Source organism: Sarcophilus harrisii, chromosome 1 (assembly GCF_902635505.1).
Source record: "Sarcophilus harrisii chromosome 1, mSarHar1.11, whole genome shotgun sequence".
Lineage (NCBI taxonomy): Eukaryota > Metazoa > Chordata > Mammalia > Dasyuromorphia > Dasyuridae > Sarcophilus > Sarcophilus harrisii.
The window spans coordinates 250821536-250842148 of NC_045426.1; the positions used below are offsets into that span (position 1 = coordinate 250821536).

General features: G+C 37.5%; 1 protein-coding gene across 2 annotated transcripts in view; it reads left to right on the forward strand.

Annotated features, from left to right (window-relative positions):
• Positions 1-573: 573 nt before the first annotated feature.
• Positions 574-20613, forward strand: part of PCSK5 (proprotein convertase subtilisin/kexin type 5) — a 611928-nt gene continuing 591888 nt past the window's right edge. For both annotated transcript variants that reach the window (XM_031939641.1, XM_031939639.1), the window contains exon 1: positions 574-1194. In XM_031939641.1, the coding sequence (XP_031795501.1) occupies positions 1006-1194 (189 nt within the window). In that variant the 5' untranslated portion in view covers positions 574-1005. The remainder of the gene's footprint in view (positions 1195-20613) is intronic.

The window sequence follows — 20613 nt, forward strand, 5'->3', positions numbered from 1 at the left end:
ATGAATCTCCAGGTCACTCAACTGTATGTTTTTCCAGTCGTTCAGGAGGTAGCAGCAAAATAACAAGGAGCACCCAGATGGGGAGGGCTAAACTCAATCCCCAGAACCCACCAGGTCTCTACGTAGATAACATAGTGCGCTTTCTTCTAGCTCGGGATCTCGGAGGTTATAGTTTAAAAAGTCGGCGCTAGGACCTAGTTACAGCCTGAATCTGTACCGCTTTCGGACGGGAGGAGGAGGGAGGGGGTGAGGGGGAGGTGGGAAAGAAGGGTTGTGTAGGGGTGTGTGGGGGGGGGGGAAGAGAGTCATTTATGCAGAGAAGGCGCTGCTGCCATTTCAACTCACTCCACACTCACTAATCGAGGGGAGAGAGAGAGAGAGAGAGAGAGAGAGAGAGAGAGAGAGAGAGAGAAGGGAGGGAGTGAGGTTTCTGAGTCTGACGGAACCGAAGAGGCGCTCAGCTGCCAACACTCACACTGCCTGCTGCTGCTGCTGCTGCTGCTGTTGCTGCTGCTGCTGTTGCTGCTGCTTGCTGCTGCTTGCTGCCGCTGCTGCTCTCTGGGCCTTGGGGAAAGAAGAGAAAAGAGAACACAAGATAATCAAGTGAGGGGAAAAAGTGGAGTGAGGAGAAGGTAAAGAACTGCGGTGAAGAAGAAAGACAAACTCAAAACACCCATCTGTAAAGAGAAAACTAAACAAACCTAAAAGCTTCAAAACTGGAAGTGCAGCCCTTATCCACTCATTTCATCTCCTGAAGGGGAGAGGATAAGGTAGTTCACCTTAACAATCAGAAATGGTCTAAAAGCAAGCGCAAGGTCCAATGCAATATTCCAAGCTATTTCTAGTTTCTTCCACCTAAATTTGGAAGGGTTTTTCGCCGCGGCTGGAGATTGTCTGACTGGAAGTGGTGAACGCTAAGCAGTCGCTGGAGTCCAGGGGAAAGGAAGCTTTGAAAGGGAAGAAGTTGTGTTGATTGGGGTGGTTTCTTGAAGTAGAGAAAAGACGATGGGCTGGAGGAGTCGGTGCTGCCTGGGGCGACTGGACCTGCTCTGTGTGCTGACTCTCCTTTTGGGCTGCCTGCTGCCGGTGTGTAGGACTCGCGTGTACACCAACCATTGGGCTGTAAAGATCGCCGGCGGATTCCAGGAGGCCAACAGGATAGCTAACAAATACGGATTCATCAATATTGGACAGGTAACTGGCTACATCTTCCCCGTCTCTTTTGTTATCTCCCTCTTTTTCCCCTTCTCCACCCCGGACTCTTTGAAACTTTCTCATCCCGCCTCCCGCTGGAACCTCAGCGGCGGAGATAACTCTGGCAGCGGGCGGCGGAGATAACTCTGGCAGCGGACCCCGGAGAACGAAGCTGAGCTAGCGGCTCACTTCCCCGCCCCCTAGCCTTCCACTTCCCCTGTCTCCAGATGTGCTGCTGCTTGCCTTCTCTGGTCGTCCCCCTTCCCCACCCCCTCGTGCGATACTGGGACACGCACACAACCCATACGCATGCCACACATTACACTAAATTCTCGAGGTTGTTTGCAAGTGGTTTGGGGCAGGGAGGGAAGGGATGGTCCTTTCCTTCAACTCTGGTCCTCAGTACATTCCTCCTCGTGAGTGCGTGTGTGTGTGTGTGTGTGTGTGTGTGAATTATTGGAGGGTGGACTGTCTAAAAATAAGTCATTTGTTGGCGGATCGAAGAGGTCAGACTGAGCAGAGGGTAAAATGAAAAGAACCTATTTGAGACGAGAAAGAAGTTTCCGAGTCTAGAGTCAGCACTGGAGCGCAGAAGAGAAGGGCGGTTGGAGTGGAGAATGGAAGAGGAGAAGGGGACGAGAGGGGTGTTTGCTAAAAGACGGCTTTCCCTTGCTCGAAGCCCTGTTGCATATTTGGGAAGAGAGCTCCTTCTCCCTTTCTTCCTCTGGAGGGGTGGAAGTGAACCAGAGAGTTTAGATGAAGGGGGTGGTAATGGGAGGTGGAGGCTGAAAACTTCTCCCTTAAGATCTGCCAGCGGGTTTTTCTCTGTGTATCGTGTCAGGGCTAGAACCTAAGATTAAGAAACCGGTGCAGGGTAGACAGGGTGCACTGAGTTCAGAGTGCAGCAGGTAAAAGATATTACTCAATGTTAGTCATATTCGTTGGATGTTTATTTTCTTTCATTATATGATAGTTATACCATTTACAGGCACAGATTACGCCCCCTTCACCTCCTCTCTTCCCCACTCCCGAAAACTGTCCTGTCATTTAAAAATATAAATAAAATGAGGTGATTTTGTGAGGATGGGTGATTGAAAGCAGAACAAGAAAGCTTAGGTAAAGTCATGCATTACGTGAAATTTACATGTGCCCCCTTTCCCATTCCCCAACCCCTCCCCAGGTAACTCAGGGATAATTGATCTCCTTTCTTCTCCTTAGCTTTCCCCTTCGGTTCCTCACCCCTTCATCCCAACTCTCAAACCAAACCAAACCAACACAAACAAAACAAGTAACCGAATGATTTGGGAGGAGCTGGGGGAAACTAGTCCCAGCAATGAAACACGTCTCCCAGACACGTACGCGTTCTCCTGGAAGGGAAGGGGGGTGGAGGTGGGAGAAAATTTCAAGTGGAATAGGAGGCCCCCTCCCCCGGGGGCCTTTCTCTTTAGGAGTCCCCTCCCCCCGGCCCGGCTGTACAGCCAGCGTGATCTTGTGGCTTGGCCTCTGGGGATATGGGAGGTGTGGGGAGCCAGATCTGAGGGGCTGCTGCTGCTGCCTAGATAAAGAGATCCACTGGGTTTCTTAGAAAGTCTCCGGGTTGCACATCCGTAAGCCGTTTAGGCTATTTCCAGGGAATAGGAACCTAGGGCTGTTATCTCACAAAGCCACTTGTGAACAACGAGATTGGAGGAGGTTGATTTCGCTTGGCACTGGACAAAAACAAAAACAAAAACAAACAAAAAAACCACCGAAAAACAACTACAACAAAAACGTGAGATTTGGGGTTGATTGGCTGACTGGTTGGCTAGCCGGCTGAGGCTGCTGCTGTGAGCTACGCTGCCGCCGCCGCAGCAGCCTGCCAGGGTGGCGGGGAAGAAGGGAAGGAAGGGGGAGGGAGTTTCTATCCCGCTAGTTTGGCTCGCATCTTTAACCGAGGCTAGAGGAGGCGGCGGCGCAGAGAGGTCACGCTCTTTGTGCCCCAGCTCGCCTATGCACGGCACTGTCCTACTTACTCTGAGCAGACTGCAGCAGAGGCAGAGACAGAGGCCACAACAGTAGCCCAGCTGGATGCCTGAAAAATCCCCCAGTGGAGCAGGTCCTTTGGAAGAACAGAGGAAGTAGAGAATTGGGGAAGGAATGTGCAGAGGGGAGGGGGGAAGATGGAAGGAAGGAAGGAAAGAAGGAAGGAACGAAAGAAGGAAGGAACGAAAAAAGAAGGGAAGGAAGGAAGGAGAAGGAAGACCAAGGAAGTGTTTCTAATCTGATTTAAGAGTTGTTCGTTTAGACAGCTTGCTTGGGACTCCGGGGTCTTACTCCTCTCCTCTTCTGTAATTCACTCTTTTAGTGTCTTGAGATTCACTCACAGGACTGCTAAAGCCAAATAAGTGACTACATCTATGAAGATTAATAATGAATTTAGCTGTTTCATTGCCCAATATAGATTTAAATTCCTAAAAGCACATCTTTCTGTTAATCAATTCATCCATCAGTTAAGTGGAAGGAGGGATATATTGGGTTTCTCTGAATCCTGATTCATCTTGGGCACACATTGCTCCATCTTTGCTCAACCTGTAAGGAAACACCTGGTTTGCCCTAATTCTACAGATGTTTAGTTCAAAAGCACCTGGATCCTTTCTAAATCCAAAGGGAGTGAGAAAATACTTGGATCTAAGCAGTTTCAAGAATAGCAAGTTGAGGAAACACCTGGGGCCTGCTGGATCCAGTCACAGACAGTTACTTAGACAGGATTGGAGTTCTACTGCTCCCTGGCACAGCAAGTGGAAGAAGTCGTCACCAAATCCCACTTTCTCAAATATATGTACATTGCTATTTCATGCTAACTTTCCTGGCTTTTATGAAGAGCTTTAAAATGAAGATCCATGCTATGGTAATAATTTTTCAAATGCTTCTCTTAAAAACAAAGAAATGCTGAGTAGAAGGCAACTAACACCATGCCCATTTTCTCCAAAACATCATTTCCAGTAGCTTTGACGGTGCTAATTACAAAGTTCAGAGCCTTTGAGGTTAGAGATAGAACCCCCCTGGAACTGATGAAATAAGAATTGGAAAAAATTCAGCTGTACTTACAGTGTAAATCATTTCCTCAACAGATCAAAGGATTGTAACACTATCTTAGTAGTCACTGGGGTAGTAAAATCAGTTCACACATGCAGTGTCATTGCCTCAGCAGGGCCAAATATATTTTTTAGTCATTCTTCATTTGTTTTCATTTAGTTGAGATATTGAACTTACTCATTGTTTTTTTGGTTTGTTTTTTGCTTATTTATCTCAATCAAGCTGTGTATGGTTCCGTGTAAAGCCAAGTCATTAAGTTGCAGACTTAAAATAACCTTAGCAAAAAGAAAATTGCTTTCATTTATAATATATGTAAAGCACTTTGCAAACCTTAAAGTGCTTATTATAAATATGAGCTGCTATCATTATCTTTTTTAAAGCATGTGAACCCAAGAGGAAAAAAATGACATACTTATAATTCATTTGCTCTTGGTTATTACTCTGACTTGTCTTTCTCTTTACCTTTAATACTTTATGTACTTTAAGTCCTTCTTACCATTGTGAAACAACTAGAATCATGGCCCTGCCTTGTAGAACTCAGGGTGGAATATGGCTTATTGCTATTTCTAAAGCTAAATTACTAGAACGCTTTGGAAGAGACTTTGTGGTCCAATGAAATCCTAAATGTGTGGGTTTATCCAGCATAACCAAGGGAAAGTCATAGCATTGGAGGCCTTTTCCAAAGTATCTGTGTTGTAGGAGGTAAGTCCTAGCTGCTAGACTATATATTTGGCTTATTTAGAGGCATATATATCGGGTTTGTTTTTCACTTTGGAAAGCTCTATGTAACAGAAGAGTCATTCAGTCTTAGGTTAGGGATGTTCACTAAGAACTATGAAAAAAGGTAGGCTATGCAAATCAAGATAAAAATCAGAGATGATATAAAGGGCTTAATATTCTCAAAAGAAAAGGGGAAGAGGATCTACGCTTTCTTCTCGTTATGAGGATAAAATTACAATTTGTATTTTTTGTCAGAATATTTCCATTTGAAGGCCTTTGTTCCTTTGAACTCTAAAAAATGGACTAGAAGGATCAACTTGGTTATTGACTGATACTTCCCATTACTTCATAGGATCATATGACCACTAGATCACAGATCTCAAGCTGGAAGAGACCTCAAAGATGATCTAAAAGACCTCTTTTACAGATGAGGAAACTGAGGTCTGGGGGATCTGAACTGACTTGCTTGTTCATGACCACACTTTTCTATATCCCCTGAGTAGTCAATTTCATTTATAGAATTTATTGTCCTTCAGGAAAAAGGACAGCTCACTCCTGGAGGATCTCTGTGACCTGTGCAGGCATTCACTAGGCTGCCAAGACTAAAGAACTCCAGGGACTTTGACCTCATTAGCCGAGTACTCCAACAGACTGAGCTAACCAGTTACAGGCCAGGAGAATGAAAGAGCTGGGGGCAGGGTGGAAAGCCTAATTTGTATATTTTGCCTCTGAAGAGGAATCAGGAATCTTTGTTTAGACTGAACCTGTTACAAACTGTACATAAACATTGAGGATCTTTATTATGGACAGATTCCTGATGATGAGAAATAGACTTATTTTCCTTCATCAGTTAATAATTCTTGATTCCAAATCTGAATTAACAGTAGACAAAAGAAAAAAAAAAAACTTATCACTCATTTAGGCAGAAGATCAAGCACTGACACTGAAGGCAAAAATGAAAGTTTCAGATCCTGTCTCTAATTAGTTACTACTAGTGTGATCTTGTGCAAGTAATTTAACATTCTTTTACCTCAGTTTTCTTATCTGTAAAATCAAGGGGTTGGACTAAAAGGCTTCTGAGGGAGAACAGGACTAAGCAGAGTCTCCGGAAGGTGTAGAAAAGCTGGAGTTGAGTGGAATTAAGCATTGCTTTGATATAGAGAAAGGAGAGAAAGGATGCCAAGCTAAAAGGAAGAAATAGAGAGGAAAACAGAACTTGAAATCTTACCAAGGTATAGGGGAAACGCAATGTCAAATGTTGCCTAGGGAGGAGAATTAACATGCCATTTTAGCCAGAACCTTTAAAAGGAACAAATGTTCAGTCTATGGTGATCCTCCACCAAAAGCTTAATATGATGCCTTATCATCACATGGATGTATTTCTTGGTTCTCCAAAGCTATTTCAACAGAGCACAAGTCCTATCAAAATAGAAAGGTTTCAGGGCAGGTAAGTGGTACAGTGGATAGAGCACCAGCCCTGATGTCAGGAGGATCTGAGTTCAAATCTGACCTCAGACACTTAACACTTCATACTTCCTAGCTGTGCAATCCTGAACAAGTCATTTAATCCCAATTGCCTTAGGAAAAAAAAAATAGAGAGGTTCTACCATTGGACCTACAAATGAACTTCTCATCTGTTATATGATGCAAATTCAGAAAACAGAGAAGAACTTCATTCTGCATTGCCGGAAATAGTAGCCACAAGGATAAAATTATCATTCTTTCCAAGTATTTAATATTATTTTCAAAGTTATTTAACATTACACCCTCATAGATACTTGGTTGGTACTTAGTATAACCTATTAACGCAAATAATTCATCCATTTATTTTTTCAAAAGCATTCATTAAGTACCTTTTGTCTACTAGTAGATAGAGTACCAGGCCTGAAGTCAAGCTCACATCTGGCCACACTAACTGTATGACCCTGGGCAAGTCATGTAAACCTGTTTACCTCAGTTTCCTCATCTGTAAAATAAGCTGGAGAAGAAAATGGCAAATCACTCCAGTATCTTTGCTAAGTAAAACCCACATGGAGTCATGAAGACTCAGACATGACTAAAATAACTGAACTAGGCATTCACTAAGGATACAAAGCAGGAATTGAAACAATCTCCTTAAGAATGTTACATTTTATTGAGAGGAACCAATGCAAACATTGGAGTCAATATAAAGTAAGTAGTCATTTTAAACCATGTATATGACCACTAATAACTTGGAGGATCAAGAACACCAGTCCAGAGGTGCTTGAAGAAAACCTTGACAGAAACTAAGGATTCTAAGAGGTAAAGATGAGGAGGAAGTCTGGGTATGGTACATACAAAAGCCCAGAGATAGAAAATGAAATTGTTTATTTAAGGAAAAGAGAATAGATTTCCTGGAATGTAGAGTATGGTAAGGGAAATAATGTGAGGTTAATTTAGGAAAATTGAAGCCAGATTGTGAGTTCTTTAAATGGAAAACAGAGGAATTTGTATTTGATCCAAAAGGCAGTAGGGAGCCATTGGAGCTTCTTGAGGAGAGACATAACTTAGTCCTACTTTTGTTTCTGTTGTATCACTTTGACAGCTATGTTTAGGATTGACTAGAGAGGGGGAAAGATTAAGCCAGGGAGATCAACTCAAAATTTAATATAATAGTTCAGGGAAAAGATGATAAGGGTCCTGAGCTAGATTTTGTGGCCATGCTATTAAAGGGAAGAAGACAAATGTGAGACATATTATGAAGGGAGAATACACAATATTTGGCAGTTGATTAAATATGGAATGTGTGTAAAGGAAATAAAAATATTAAGGGTGATACTAAAGTTGTTGATCTGAATCCTACAAAGGTGACTATGACTTTGCTAGAACTAGAAAGGAGAAAACCATATGTTAAAGTAGAGTTTTCTTTCCCTGATAAATCAACTTACATCAGTAGTGATTATATTATTTTCCCATGGGTGGGTGGGAGGAATCATAATGAACTTTGAATTTTAGATGGGTATTTGAATTTCATACTGAATATCTTTGAGGTAACATTTTAATTATAGCTATTTGGTCAGTCCGTAAGTTAAATTTAAAAGAGATCTTAAACAGAGTATAGCAGATAAAACATGTTGGTATGAAATCTTTGCTATATGAAGATACAGGATCTCCTTATTCTCTACTGATAGTATTTTTTTTTTTTAATATTGGAGTACAGTCAAGATATTATTTCCCTGAGTTAAAATTGAAAGACAAAATGGATAGTTCATGCTCATATAATGTGTATATGGTTACAGGTGGAAAATACTGTTACTAAATTAATGAATAACTTGAGATAGAGTGAGAAACTAATTTACTATCCTTAGCATATTTATGGGTATTAATTATTGGAAAATATTGGGAAACACTAAGAGAATTAATGATGAGAAGGTGGATGTTTGATTATAAGCCATTCAAATAAAAGTTCTGTTTTCTTCCTTCTTCTTTCTCTATTTAAAAAAAAAAATTCTGTAAAAGAGAAACTATCCATAAATTTGGACTATATAGTAACTATAACCAATCATTCCTCATCAGTAGCTGTGCCACAAAGAAATATAAAATGGAAAAGATTGGTTGAGTTAATACAAATCTAATTGCATGAATAATAAAAGTTATTTATACTAGATAATCTACCGATGATAGATTTATAACTTTTTCCCCCTAATTTTGAGGCCAAATCATCTTCTGGGAGACATTTATTCTGCTTTATTCTATGAGTATTAGTGTGCCTGTCTCATTTCTCTCTCTCTCTCTCTCTCTCTCTCTCTCTCTCTCTCTCTCTCTCTCTCTCTCTCTCTCTTTATTTAATAGCCTTTTATTTACAAGTTATATGTATAGGTAACTTTACAGCATTAACAATTGCCAAACCTCTTGTTCCAATTTTTCACCTCTTACCCCCCACCCCCTCCCTCAGACAGCAGGATGACCAGTAGATGTTAAATATATTAAAATATGAATTAGATACACAATAAGTATACATGACCAAACTGTTATTTTGCTGTACAAAAAGAATCAGACTCTGAAATATTGTACAATTAGCTTGTGAAGGAAATAAAAAATGCAGGTGGGCATAAATATAGGGATTGGGAATTCAATGTAATGGTTTTTAGTCATCTCCCAGAGTTCTTTCTCTGGGCGTAGCTGGTTCAGTTCATTACTGCTCCATGGGAAATGATTTAGTTGATCTCATTGCTGAGGATGGCCAGGTCCATCAGACCTGGTCATCATATAGTATTGTTGTTGAAGTATATAATGATCTCCTGGTCCTGCTCATTTCACTCAGCATCAGTTCGTGTAAATCTCTCCAGGCCTTTCTGAAATCATCCTGTTGGTCATTTCTTACAGAACAATAATATTCCATAATATTCATATAACACAATTTATTCAGCCATTCTCCAACTGATAGGCATCCACTCAGTTTCCAGTTTCTAGCCTCTACAAAGAGTGCTGCCACAAACATTCATGCACATACAGGTCCCTTTCCCTTCTTTATGATCTTTTTGGGATATAAGCCAAGTAGTAACACTGCTGGATCAAAGGGTATGCACAGTTTGATAACTTTTTGAGCATAGTTCCAAACTACTCTCCAGAATGGTTGGATTCTTCACAACTCCCAGTTGTGAATCAATGTCCCAGTTTTCCCGCATCCCCTCCAACAATCATCATTATTTTTTCCTGTCTTCTTAGCCAATCTGACAGGTGTGTAGTGGTATCTTAGAGTTGTCTTAATTTGCATTTCTCTGATTAATAATGGCCTGTCTCATTTCTCCTACTAGGTGTAAACTTCATGAGAATAATTGGCTTTATGTTCAGTAAATATTTGTTGAATTAACAAATGGCTAATATGAAAAGTTAACTAACATTAATATGAAGTTATTTTTCATTGATAGAAAAAGAAAAACTTCAAAAGTTTCATCAGATGATTATTTTCATTGCCTCTAATGTCTCCCCACCCTAATCATCTATATATCTATCAGAATGATTTATCTAAATTGCATGCCCAATCATATGAGCCATCTACTCAAAAAACTTGAATGGCTCTCTATTATTCCAAAAGTCAAATAAGCATAAATTCCTTTGTTTGACACTGAAAATTCTTTACAACTTGGGCCTTTTTTCCATTCTAGTCTTCTTACACTTCATTTAGCTCCATTTCTACCATACTGCCCTACTTGCCATTCTTCACACATGAAACTCCAACTCCTCTCTCTCCACTTTTGGACCAACTGTACCTTCATTCCTGGAATGCATTCTCACCCCACTTCTACTTCTTGAAATCCCTTGTGTCCTTCAACACTCAGCTCAAGTGCTACTTTTGCTTTCCCCCAGTCAGCCTTTCCTCTAAGGGTAATTTGCATAATCTTTGTGGTATCTTGTTTATACATTAATGTGTACATATATACATGTTGCATTCTGCATTGGAATACATCCTTTTTCAAGGCAGAATTTTTTTTTATCTTTATATCTTCTATACTTGGCACAATATTTGATATCTCAATGCTTAGCAAATGCTTACAACTGATTGGCTGATTGATAATTACATTCATTTCCTAATACTGGAAATAATTTACTACAGTTCAGGGTCCAGCACAGTTTTAGTTCTGGTTATCACTAGTACATTTAATTAATAATTGCTTTGTTTGTATTGGCTGGTTTCCTCAAAAAGAGAGTATTTAGTAAATAATAATAATAATAATAATAATTATGGTATTTAGAATTACCCAGAAAAACAGGGACCCCCAGTCTTTTCCTAATGAGCTAATTTTGATTCCTCCAAACTCTGATGTTCATTAGTCCGGGCATGTGGGTGGGGAGAGGGGACAGAAAATAGAGTGAAGAGTGGGTGGGGAGTATAATTTGCTTACTCACACTTTTATCTACAACCATGGAGAAAAGGGAGCTGTGTCAGGAAAAGTTCCTTGGGGCTGTTTCCCCACTGGAAGATTTTCTGATTACTGTCTATTTGTAACTAAAGAGATAAAAAGAAAATAAGAACAATATATAATATAGAATATGAATTAATATGTGTGTGTTAAGGGAGAACCAGATTTTGAACTAGTTTTTAGTTTAATAATAAATTTATACTTTAATATTTGAAATTATTGTTCACATATAAAAATACATATATGTGAGTAATCATTTAAGTATAGTACATAAATATAGATTTTCAAAGGATTAAAGCACAGTCAAATGAACTACAGAACTAGTTTAAAATCTACTAAACTAGTAGGTTTGAATCATCTGGTATTTGAAGTCCTTGTCTTCTATGTGATCATTACTTCATGATCATCACTGTAATACTGATTATAATTTTGCTTGGAAGTAACAATAACAACAACAACAATAACAATAATAATAATTATAAAGCAATTAGGTGGTACAGTAGGCTTGGAATCAAGAAGACAAAAAGACTCATCTTCTTGAATTCAGATCTAGCCTCAGGCACTTACTAGCTGTGTGACCTTAGACAAGTCACTTATAACCTCTTTGCTTCATTTTCCTTATCTGTAAAATGAGTGAAAGAAGGAATGGCAAATCTTTGCTAAGAAAATGCCAAATGGAATCATGAAGAGTCAGACACAACTGAAAAATGACTGAATAACAACAAAAATGAAAATAATTATCAGAACTAGCTTTATATAATGTTTTAAGGTTTACAGAGCATACTTTAAAGGGTAGATAGGTGTTATTACTGCTCATTTTGCAGATAAGGAAATTGAGGCAGAAAGTAGTTGAACAATTTTTCCGGGTGACATAGTTAGTGTCTGGATCTGAATTTGAACTCGGGTCTTTTTGATTCCAAGTTTAGTGCTATTTCTCTCCTGTACCATCTAGGCTGATTCTAATGCCTGCTTTGAAAAAAAAATTCTTGATCAGTCTGATTATTTGTCTGTAAATTACTACTAGTTTAATGAATTATCATTCATTTCTTTTGGAGATACCAGTTTAATAAAATGCCATTAACTTAGAGTTCATTCAATTTATCTGTGAAATGTTTAGATACAGTTTATTCAAATTAATTGTGAGGTATTTTTGGCTTAGTTAAGATCAGAAAACATTATCCTCTTGTTGATCCAGAAATACTGAACCTAGTTTTTAATAGAGTACAAGAGAATGTGGAGAGTGTATAAATTGATAAATGGCTAAAACCAGTGTTCCCCAGTAATCAGTGAGTTCATAGTTACTGACTCGAAATGAGACTCAAATAATTTATTTTTTCCTTTTTAAAATATCCCTCCTTTCCAGAAAATAATCCCATCTAGCAAAGAACAATCAAGAGAAAAGGAAAAGGTTGCAGAACTAATCAACTTATTGAATGACTTTCAAAAGAATAAATCTAAATGTCTAGTATTTCTAATCTAAATACTAATATTTCTATCTTGCTTCTGTCTCCTCCTCCTCCTCTTCCCTTTCCTTCTCTTTTTTCTCCTTCTCCTCTTTCTCCTCCTTGTCTTCCTCCTCTTTATCCTCCTGCTCCTTCTTTTTTCTCTTCTTCCTCTTTTCTTCTTCACTTTTAAATCTGTGAGGAACTCCTGGTGGAAAAACTTCCTCCACTGATGTATATCCTCAACTAGACTAATTTGTAGACTAAGAGAATTTCCTGGATCACCAAGAATTTTGGTGATTTTTTTCACAAGTACGATAGGTAGATATTTAGATAGATAGAGGATAAGATTTATTAAAGTGCTTATTATATTATGGTATTTTGCTTAATACTACATGCTATATGCATGGTATTGTGCTAAGGATTGGAGGTACAAATATAGGCAAATTTCAAAACAAGTTCAGGGAAGCTGCAATGAAATAGGTAAGATGGAAATGGTGGAGTATGGTACTCCTCCAGGGAATTCCAGGGCACTGATTAATACTAGGTAAGGTCTGAGGAATGAGTCAGAGTGAGTAAAGACATGGCTGGGGGCCTTCGTAATATGGTAGTTTGGGGGAAAAGAGTTCTCAGTGAGGAGATGAGGGCTTCAAGGAAGAGATTTCTCCAACAGAGAAATGTGACAGAAAAGAAGAAGGAATAAAAGTCCAGAAAGTGTCAGAGAGGAAAACTTTGAATCCAGGTCTTCCCAACTCCTGGGTCTGCCTTTAATCCACTACACCACAGTGGTCTTGCACATACTTTCCCAATTATTAACACCATATTTGCTGCTTTATTTTAAGGTAATGATAGCCTTACTAGTAGTTTCTTCTTCAACTCTACAAGTATGCCTTCCGGTGAATTTTTGGCTCAGAATTGAAGAAGGAAAAGCACCCAGAACTTAGAGGAAATCCTTGCACATACTTGAAAGTTATAGCATAATATAGTTTTTAAATGATTGTGTTCTGTAATATTTTGTATTTGCCGCCAATTTAATTTTTTCTTCCATTGTTGCCATATGTTCCACATTTCTCTCTGTATCCTAGAATACTATTGCCACAAGCAGAGCTAGATCCTCATTAGTTTGGAAAATGAATCATCCTGAAGTGGTTCCATGTATTCAAATTCTCACTTTTCAAAGTTATAATTACATAAAGTATGTATTGGTTCCAACCCATTGGAAATATGTAGAGAGAATATGTTGAATATGTAGTGTGAATATGAATAATGCATGGATCACTTTAGGGAGATTCATTCTTTGTACTAATTAAGACCTAGCTATAGTAAATACATACTTAAAAAAATATATATATCTATATATATATATATATATATGTATAGGAGATGATAGTCAAATACATAGAATACTTATTAAAAATTTCCTATATGCCAAATACTGTGCTAGATACTAGAGATAAAAGTATAAGTAATGGGAAAGTTTTTATCCACAAAGACTTTAGGTATAAGGGGAGAAGAAAGGTCATATAGAAAGTAGATGGATTTGGCAAATCAGAAAGGAAGTAAGATCCAGAGAGAAGTGGAAAGATGGGGAGTCTACAAATGTCTTGAAGTGGCGTGTGTATACCTATTTTTTTTCATGCCTATTTAACAAGAGGAAAAAGTATTAGCTTTGGAGTCATAGAATATGGGATTAAATCCAGGTTATGCCACTTGCTGCCCGTGTGACTTCAAGCAAATCACCCAATCTTCTCTAGGGCTCAGGTGTTAGGTTGAGCAAATAAATGGATTAGGCTAAATTTATAGAGATACAGACTGCAGCTTTTGAGTGAGGCAACTTCTACCAATGTACCATCTTTTCTGCAATTTATAATTTCAGAGGCTTGTGTAGAGAAGTGAGAATTTAACTTGAAAAGGGTCAAACAATTAGAATATGTTGGAAGTAAGAAGCTATCATGACTTTAAAGCCAGTCACTTCTACTACATCATGATGTTTATACATGTGTGTGTGTATATACATATATATTTATAATATAAGATATACATATACATGCATATATATGTGATTTAAGAACATTGGAACATGGAACATAGACTTGTGATTTCATTGGTACAGGGAATTCCTGAGTGAGAAAAATCTCTCTACTAGTGTAGATTGGGACTCTCAGACAATTGTTTAGAACATTGTGAGGTTAGATGATAGTTTTCATAGCTGTTATGTGTGAGAGGTAGGTCTTCTTGGTTCTATTCATTCTTAGTATATATTAAGTATATATTTATTTATCAAGAATCACTTTCTTAGTCACATTAATATCAATATTTATGCTGATTTGATATTAGCATCAAAGAGGCAAAGAATGACCTATAATATTTTTATATTTTGTATTCAATCAACTTTGTGTGAAATCTCAGAAGCTGATTCTGTCTTGGGCAAATACACTTTGGTTTTCATGCCAAGACTGAAGCTGTTGAGGATTTATTTAAAGAAAAAAACAACCTAATCTTTGGACTGATATTTTTCCGGTATGACCAAAGTGTTACTTATACCACATGTACATGGGTAATAAGTGCTTAAGAACTGATAGGTTCCACCACCACCACCACCCTTTTCCTATGATGAGAAGCTTTTACAGCTGTGAAAATATGCTGACTCTTTCCATCTTTTTTCCCCCATGCCTGAGCCTTGCTTTCTGGAACAAAGTTTCTGAACAAGAATAAAATTGACCATTGTTGAATTAGTCTGAGTACAATGCAGAGAGGAACAATAATCCCAGGACCTGGGGAGTTATAGGAAAATATCCACAACAATTAAGTTTAGAAACCCGTAGCGTATTCACCGCAGGCATCTTCTAAGTTGGGTTTAGACGAGTAATTGTACTATATGGGAATCCTTTTCTCAATTTCTGGTACTGGGCTAAGAAAAGCCAAACTTCAGTTCACTTAGAAATAATTACAAGGTAGCTCCCAGCAAAGGCTCATCACATTTTTGGACAAGGGCTGTGGATCATCTTACTTGATTAGTTCTTATTAGTCAGTGAAACATGTGACTATTTGAGTAATAAAAGGATTCCCTTTCCGTTTTATTCCACTTAATGCCACCTTTATTTAAGACAAAAATCTATTACTCATTTTGTTGTGGGGTTTATAAGGAAAGGAAAGGAAAGGAATGAACATTTACATAACACGTGTCAAGATTTTTTTTTTACAAGTATTATTTAATCCTCACATAAATGCTATTGTCCTTTTTTTGCAGTTGAGGAAACTGAGGCAAACAGAACTGGGCAAGTCAGGCTCACACAATTAATAAATGCCTGAAGTCTAATGTTAACTGGGGCATTCCTAACTCTGGGTCCAGCACTCTATTCATTGTACTATCAGCTGCCTAATGGCCTTATTGTTTTTGCTTCTAGTCTATATAAAAGACTGAAAACTACTGGACAGAACAGCTAATAGACGAAGAAATGAGTAACCTTGTTTCTGTTCTCTCTCTACCAATGCTTCTTGACCTCTCTGAACTTCAGTTTCCCTGTCTTAAATATTCCTTCAGCTGACCTGCCTCACAGAAGTAGTGGCATATTTTTTAAGTATTGCCCTGCCTCCTTTCTCCCAGATATCGACATTTGAGTGAAAATTGCTTTGTAAATGCATTATACTAACATTCAGTAAGACAGAATACAGTCTAAGATTGTAAAAAAAATCAGCATGTTTCATCCCATATCCTTGTTTGTTTAAGGCATGATGACAATTTTAATCATAGTTTCTCTTAGTTAAATAGAAATAATGTATGTTACCTAACATCATATCTCATAAAGATCAATACATCAGTTGTTACATTAATGAGTAGATTCTAAAGTCCAGGCTTTCTTGGAAAGTGGGTTGACTCTATCACTTGTGACATTAGACCTTGGAACTCTTTCATAGATCACCCCAGGTAAGCTTAAAGAATAGGAACATTCCTAAGGTGAAAATCAGAATTCAGAATGACAGTATCCACCAGTTCTTCATGGCTGTTATCACTGAATAATAAGTATTTCTTCTCAGGTCCCTAGAGAATTTTCAGGCAATTGGTAGGGGTAATATGGTAGAAAGAACTCTTGATTTTAGGTCAAAAGCCCCTGGATTTTAACCCCCACCTTTGTTTGATACTTACTTGTGACCCTGGGCAAATAGCCACTTAAGCTACTTGGACCCATTTTCCTCCTATGTGAATGATGAGATTGGACTTGATAGTATGTAGATTTTTTTTCCATTTCTAAATTTGAGAAAAAACTTCCCCAGGGAAAAGTCTAAATATAAGTCTATATAAGAAATAGAAAGAATAGGTACTTTAAAAGAGACAATCAATATTAATGGAAAATGTCAGATCATAGATGACACATATTCCACTTGAGGATTCAGCTCAGTTTAGTCAGCTCACCGACTTACAATAAAAATCCTTGGTATCTCATTCATTTTCAGAAAGCTCATGGTACATCCAATAGAGTTACTTATGAAAATAGAGAAAGTATGACACATCAGTGACTGCCTTTGTAATACAGATTAATGTTTGAAGACTCTATACTGATTAAAAGTTAAGTTCATTTTTGGAGATGCTATGTGTTACAGTAGAAAGAACATTAGATTCTCATTCAGAATACCTGTGTGTGATTTTGGACTGGTTATCTTTTTTTTTTTTTTTTAAATAAAGCACTTTATTTTTCTAAACACATGCAAGGGTAGTTTTCAACAGTCAATTTGCAAAAACAGTTTTTTTTCTCTTTCCCTAGATAGCAAGCAATCCAAATATAGGTTTAAAATATGCAGTTCTTCTAAACATATTTCCATATTCATCATGCAGCAAAAAATCAGATCAAAGGGGGAAAAACATGAGAAAGAAAAAAGACAAGCAAGCAACAATAACAATAACAAAGGATTAAAATACTATGCTTTGATTCACTTTCAGTCTTCCTAGTTCTCTCTCTGGATGCTTCTGTTCAATGTTCTCTTGGTTCTACTCATTCCACTCAGCATCAGTTCATGGTAAGTCCTTCTAGGCTTTTCTGAAGTCAGTCTGATCATCATTTCTTATAGAAAAATAATATTCTAGTACATTCATATGCCATAACTTATTCAGCCATCCTCCAACAGATGGGCATCCACTCAATTTCTAGTTCCTTGCCTTGGGCTAGTTATTTAACTTCACAGAGCTTCAGATACCTCTTCTATGAAATGAAGGATCTGAAATAGGTGACCACTCAAATTCCTTCCAAGTCTAACTCTATGAGCCTAAATATTTTTTTTCTTTTTTACTTAATAGTATTTTTTTTCAATCACTTGTAAAGATATTTTTCAATATTCCCCTTTGGGAGTTCCAAGTTTTTTTTTTTTCACCCTCTCTTCTCTCCTCCTTCCCCAAGACAGACATCAGACATCAGACAATCTGATATAGATCACACATGTACAATCATATTAAACAGACTTCCATATTAGCCATGTTGTGAAAGAAAAATCAGAACAAAAGGGGAAAAGAATGAGACAAAAAATTTAAAAAAAAGTGAAAATAGTATGTTTTGATACCCATTAAGTCTGCATATTCTCTCTCTGGATGTGGCTAGTATTTTCCATCCCAAGTCTATTGGAATTGTCTTGGATTACTATATGTCTAAGAAGAGTTAAGCCTGTCATAGTTGATCATTTCAGTGTTGTTGGTACCATGTACAATGTTCTCCTGGTTCTGTTCACTTCACTCAGCAGCAGTTCATGTAGGTCTTTCCAGCCTTTTCTAAAATCAGCTAAACACAAACTTTTCAGAAATGGCACCTGGAATATTCAAGAATGGTCAAGCAACATCACACCCTATGAATTGAAAAAGGTCTCCTCTTATTGGTAATAGGAGGCTTTTTCAGTTGAATGATTTGGCCATATTTTCTAGATAGGTGTCCCCTGCCGGCCTGTATAACTTTGCATTACATGTGAGCCTCAAGTTACCAGTTCTCCAAATTCAAACTAGGTAGGAGAATAGATTTAGTATATCAATCTGGGTCAGGTGAAAGAAAATGGAAGACTAATTATCATGAGAGAAACCTTGGTTCAGCAACTGAAACTGTCTAATTTGATTTTTGTAAACTCCTATAGAAGGTGGAATAAGATGAAGGAAGAAAAGAAAGCCTTAGGTGATGCCCTAGGCTAGAAGTTGTTCTCTCTGATTTACCTATGCTCCCATTTGATGATGCTATATTAAAATTAAAAAAAATATATGGCAGGGAAACAAGAATTTCCTAACTCAATCGTCTGGGAGCATAGCTGCCAGGAGCTGTGGTTTTGCTTCGCAAAATGATAAGTAACCAATTTAAATTAGAATAAATACAGTACTAGCCCTCCCACCTCTCAGAATATGACTTTACATGCATTGAGCCTTAGTTTCCAGCTAGTCCAACGCTGTAAAATTGGCCTTGGAATAGGTCTATAAAGTTCTTTCCAGCTCTAAATCTGTAAATCCATGATCTAAAGTTTGGTGACTCAGAGATCATGTTAGAAATATGATTTTCATTCCAGAATAAAAGGATAATAATATATTACATATATTTTAGAAGATAGTTTACCGAGAATTAAAATCCATTTAATAAGCATTACTTTGTATTAGACACTTGGGGATACAAATACTCCCCTCCTCCAATAATAGTTATCCCTTCCACATTGCAAAGGTTAGAGGTATAGTACCTCTGTGATCTGGAAAAAAATCCACTTTAAAAAAATTTGGTCCTCCTTTCATACTAGAGAAATCTGAATTTTTTCTTTTTGATTTATGGAGTGTTTATAGTACCTTATTGTAAAATTTGAGTTAAGTATTTGGTTATAGGCCAATATTAAGTTCATACATAATACTGTATGAAAAAGAACTTTCTGTCTTTCTCTTTTTGCAGCTTCTGCAAAACTCTGAAAAAAATTTCTATTTAATTTTTTGTGTCAACCCATAATATAGCAAAACTGTGAAGGGGAAAACTGAAATGAGGAAGGGATATACATATATACACTTACATTTGCATTGAAGTTTTAAAAAATAAGGACAGTGCAACAGGATTTCCTAAAAGAAACTCAACTATCTGGGAGTTTTGTTTCCCCAAGCAGTGATTTTACATCTCCAAATGATGAGCTACAAATTTAAATGGGGACAAATGCAGTTGTCATCTCTCCCTATATGGGTGCATATATATTTATATGTATATATGTTATATTTGTATGTATATATATATGAACACATATATATATGTGCACACACAGTATATATGTCTTTATTTCTAAACTAACATTTAATCTGTAAGAGAAAACTCCTTCTACCAATGCAGACTGCAACTGTTGTATTATAATATGTAATTAACTGTATAACTGTATTACATGTAATATGTAACTAAATTGTTACATGTAACGATGACGAATTCTGATGAATGTGCCTCTTTTTAACAATATGGTGATTCAGATAACTTCCAATGGACTTGTGATGGAGAGAGGACTCTCTCCTTCTGCATCTCTCATCATCTGTTCTCAGAGAGAGAACTGTGGGAACTGAGTGTGGATCACAATATAGTGTTTTCACTTTTTTTGGTTATTTGCTTGCATTTTGTTTTCTTTCTCATTTTTTCTTTTTTGATTTGATTTTTCTCATGCAGCAAGATAATTGTGGAAATATGTATAGAAGAATTGCACATATTTAATATATATTGTAATTCTTGCTATCTGAGGGCGGGGTGGGGAGAAGGGAAGGAGAAAAAAATGAAACAAGGTTTTGCAAGGGTGAATGTTGAAAATTATTTATGCATATATTTTAAAAATAAAAAGCTTTAAAAAAATAAAAGATATTAAACTATTTGTTGACAAAAGGTAAGGAAGCACATGAGCGTAACTATTAAACTTTTATCCAGTTTATCCTATAAAAAATAATAATGCGGATTAAATTTAAAAGTACATCATAAACATTTGACCCCAATGGAGAGCTAGTAGTTAAACAGTTACCAGTTCACCCAGTATATAAAATACCTTGGTTATCACAAAAGGGTTCTTTTCCTCCTTCCTCCCTCCCTCCCTCCCTCCCTTCTTTTCTTCCTTTTTTCCTTCCTTCCTTCCTTCCTTTTCTTTTCTTCTTTCCTTTCTTCCTCCCTTCTTTCCTTCCTTGTTTTCTTTTTCCTTCCTTCCTTCCTTCTCTTTTTGCCTCTCCTTTCCTCCCTCTCTCCTTCCCTTCCTTCCTTCCTGTCTCACTCCTCTTCCTTCCTTCATTCCTATCCTTCTTTCTTCTACATATGTACATAATAAATAAATACCTGCCT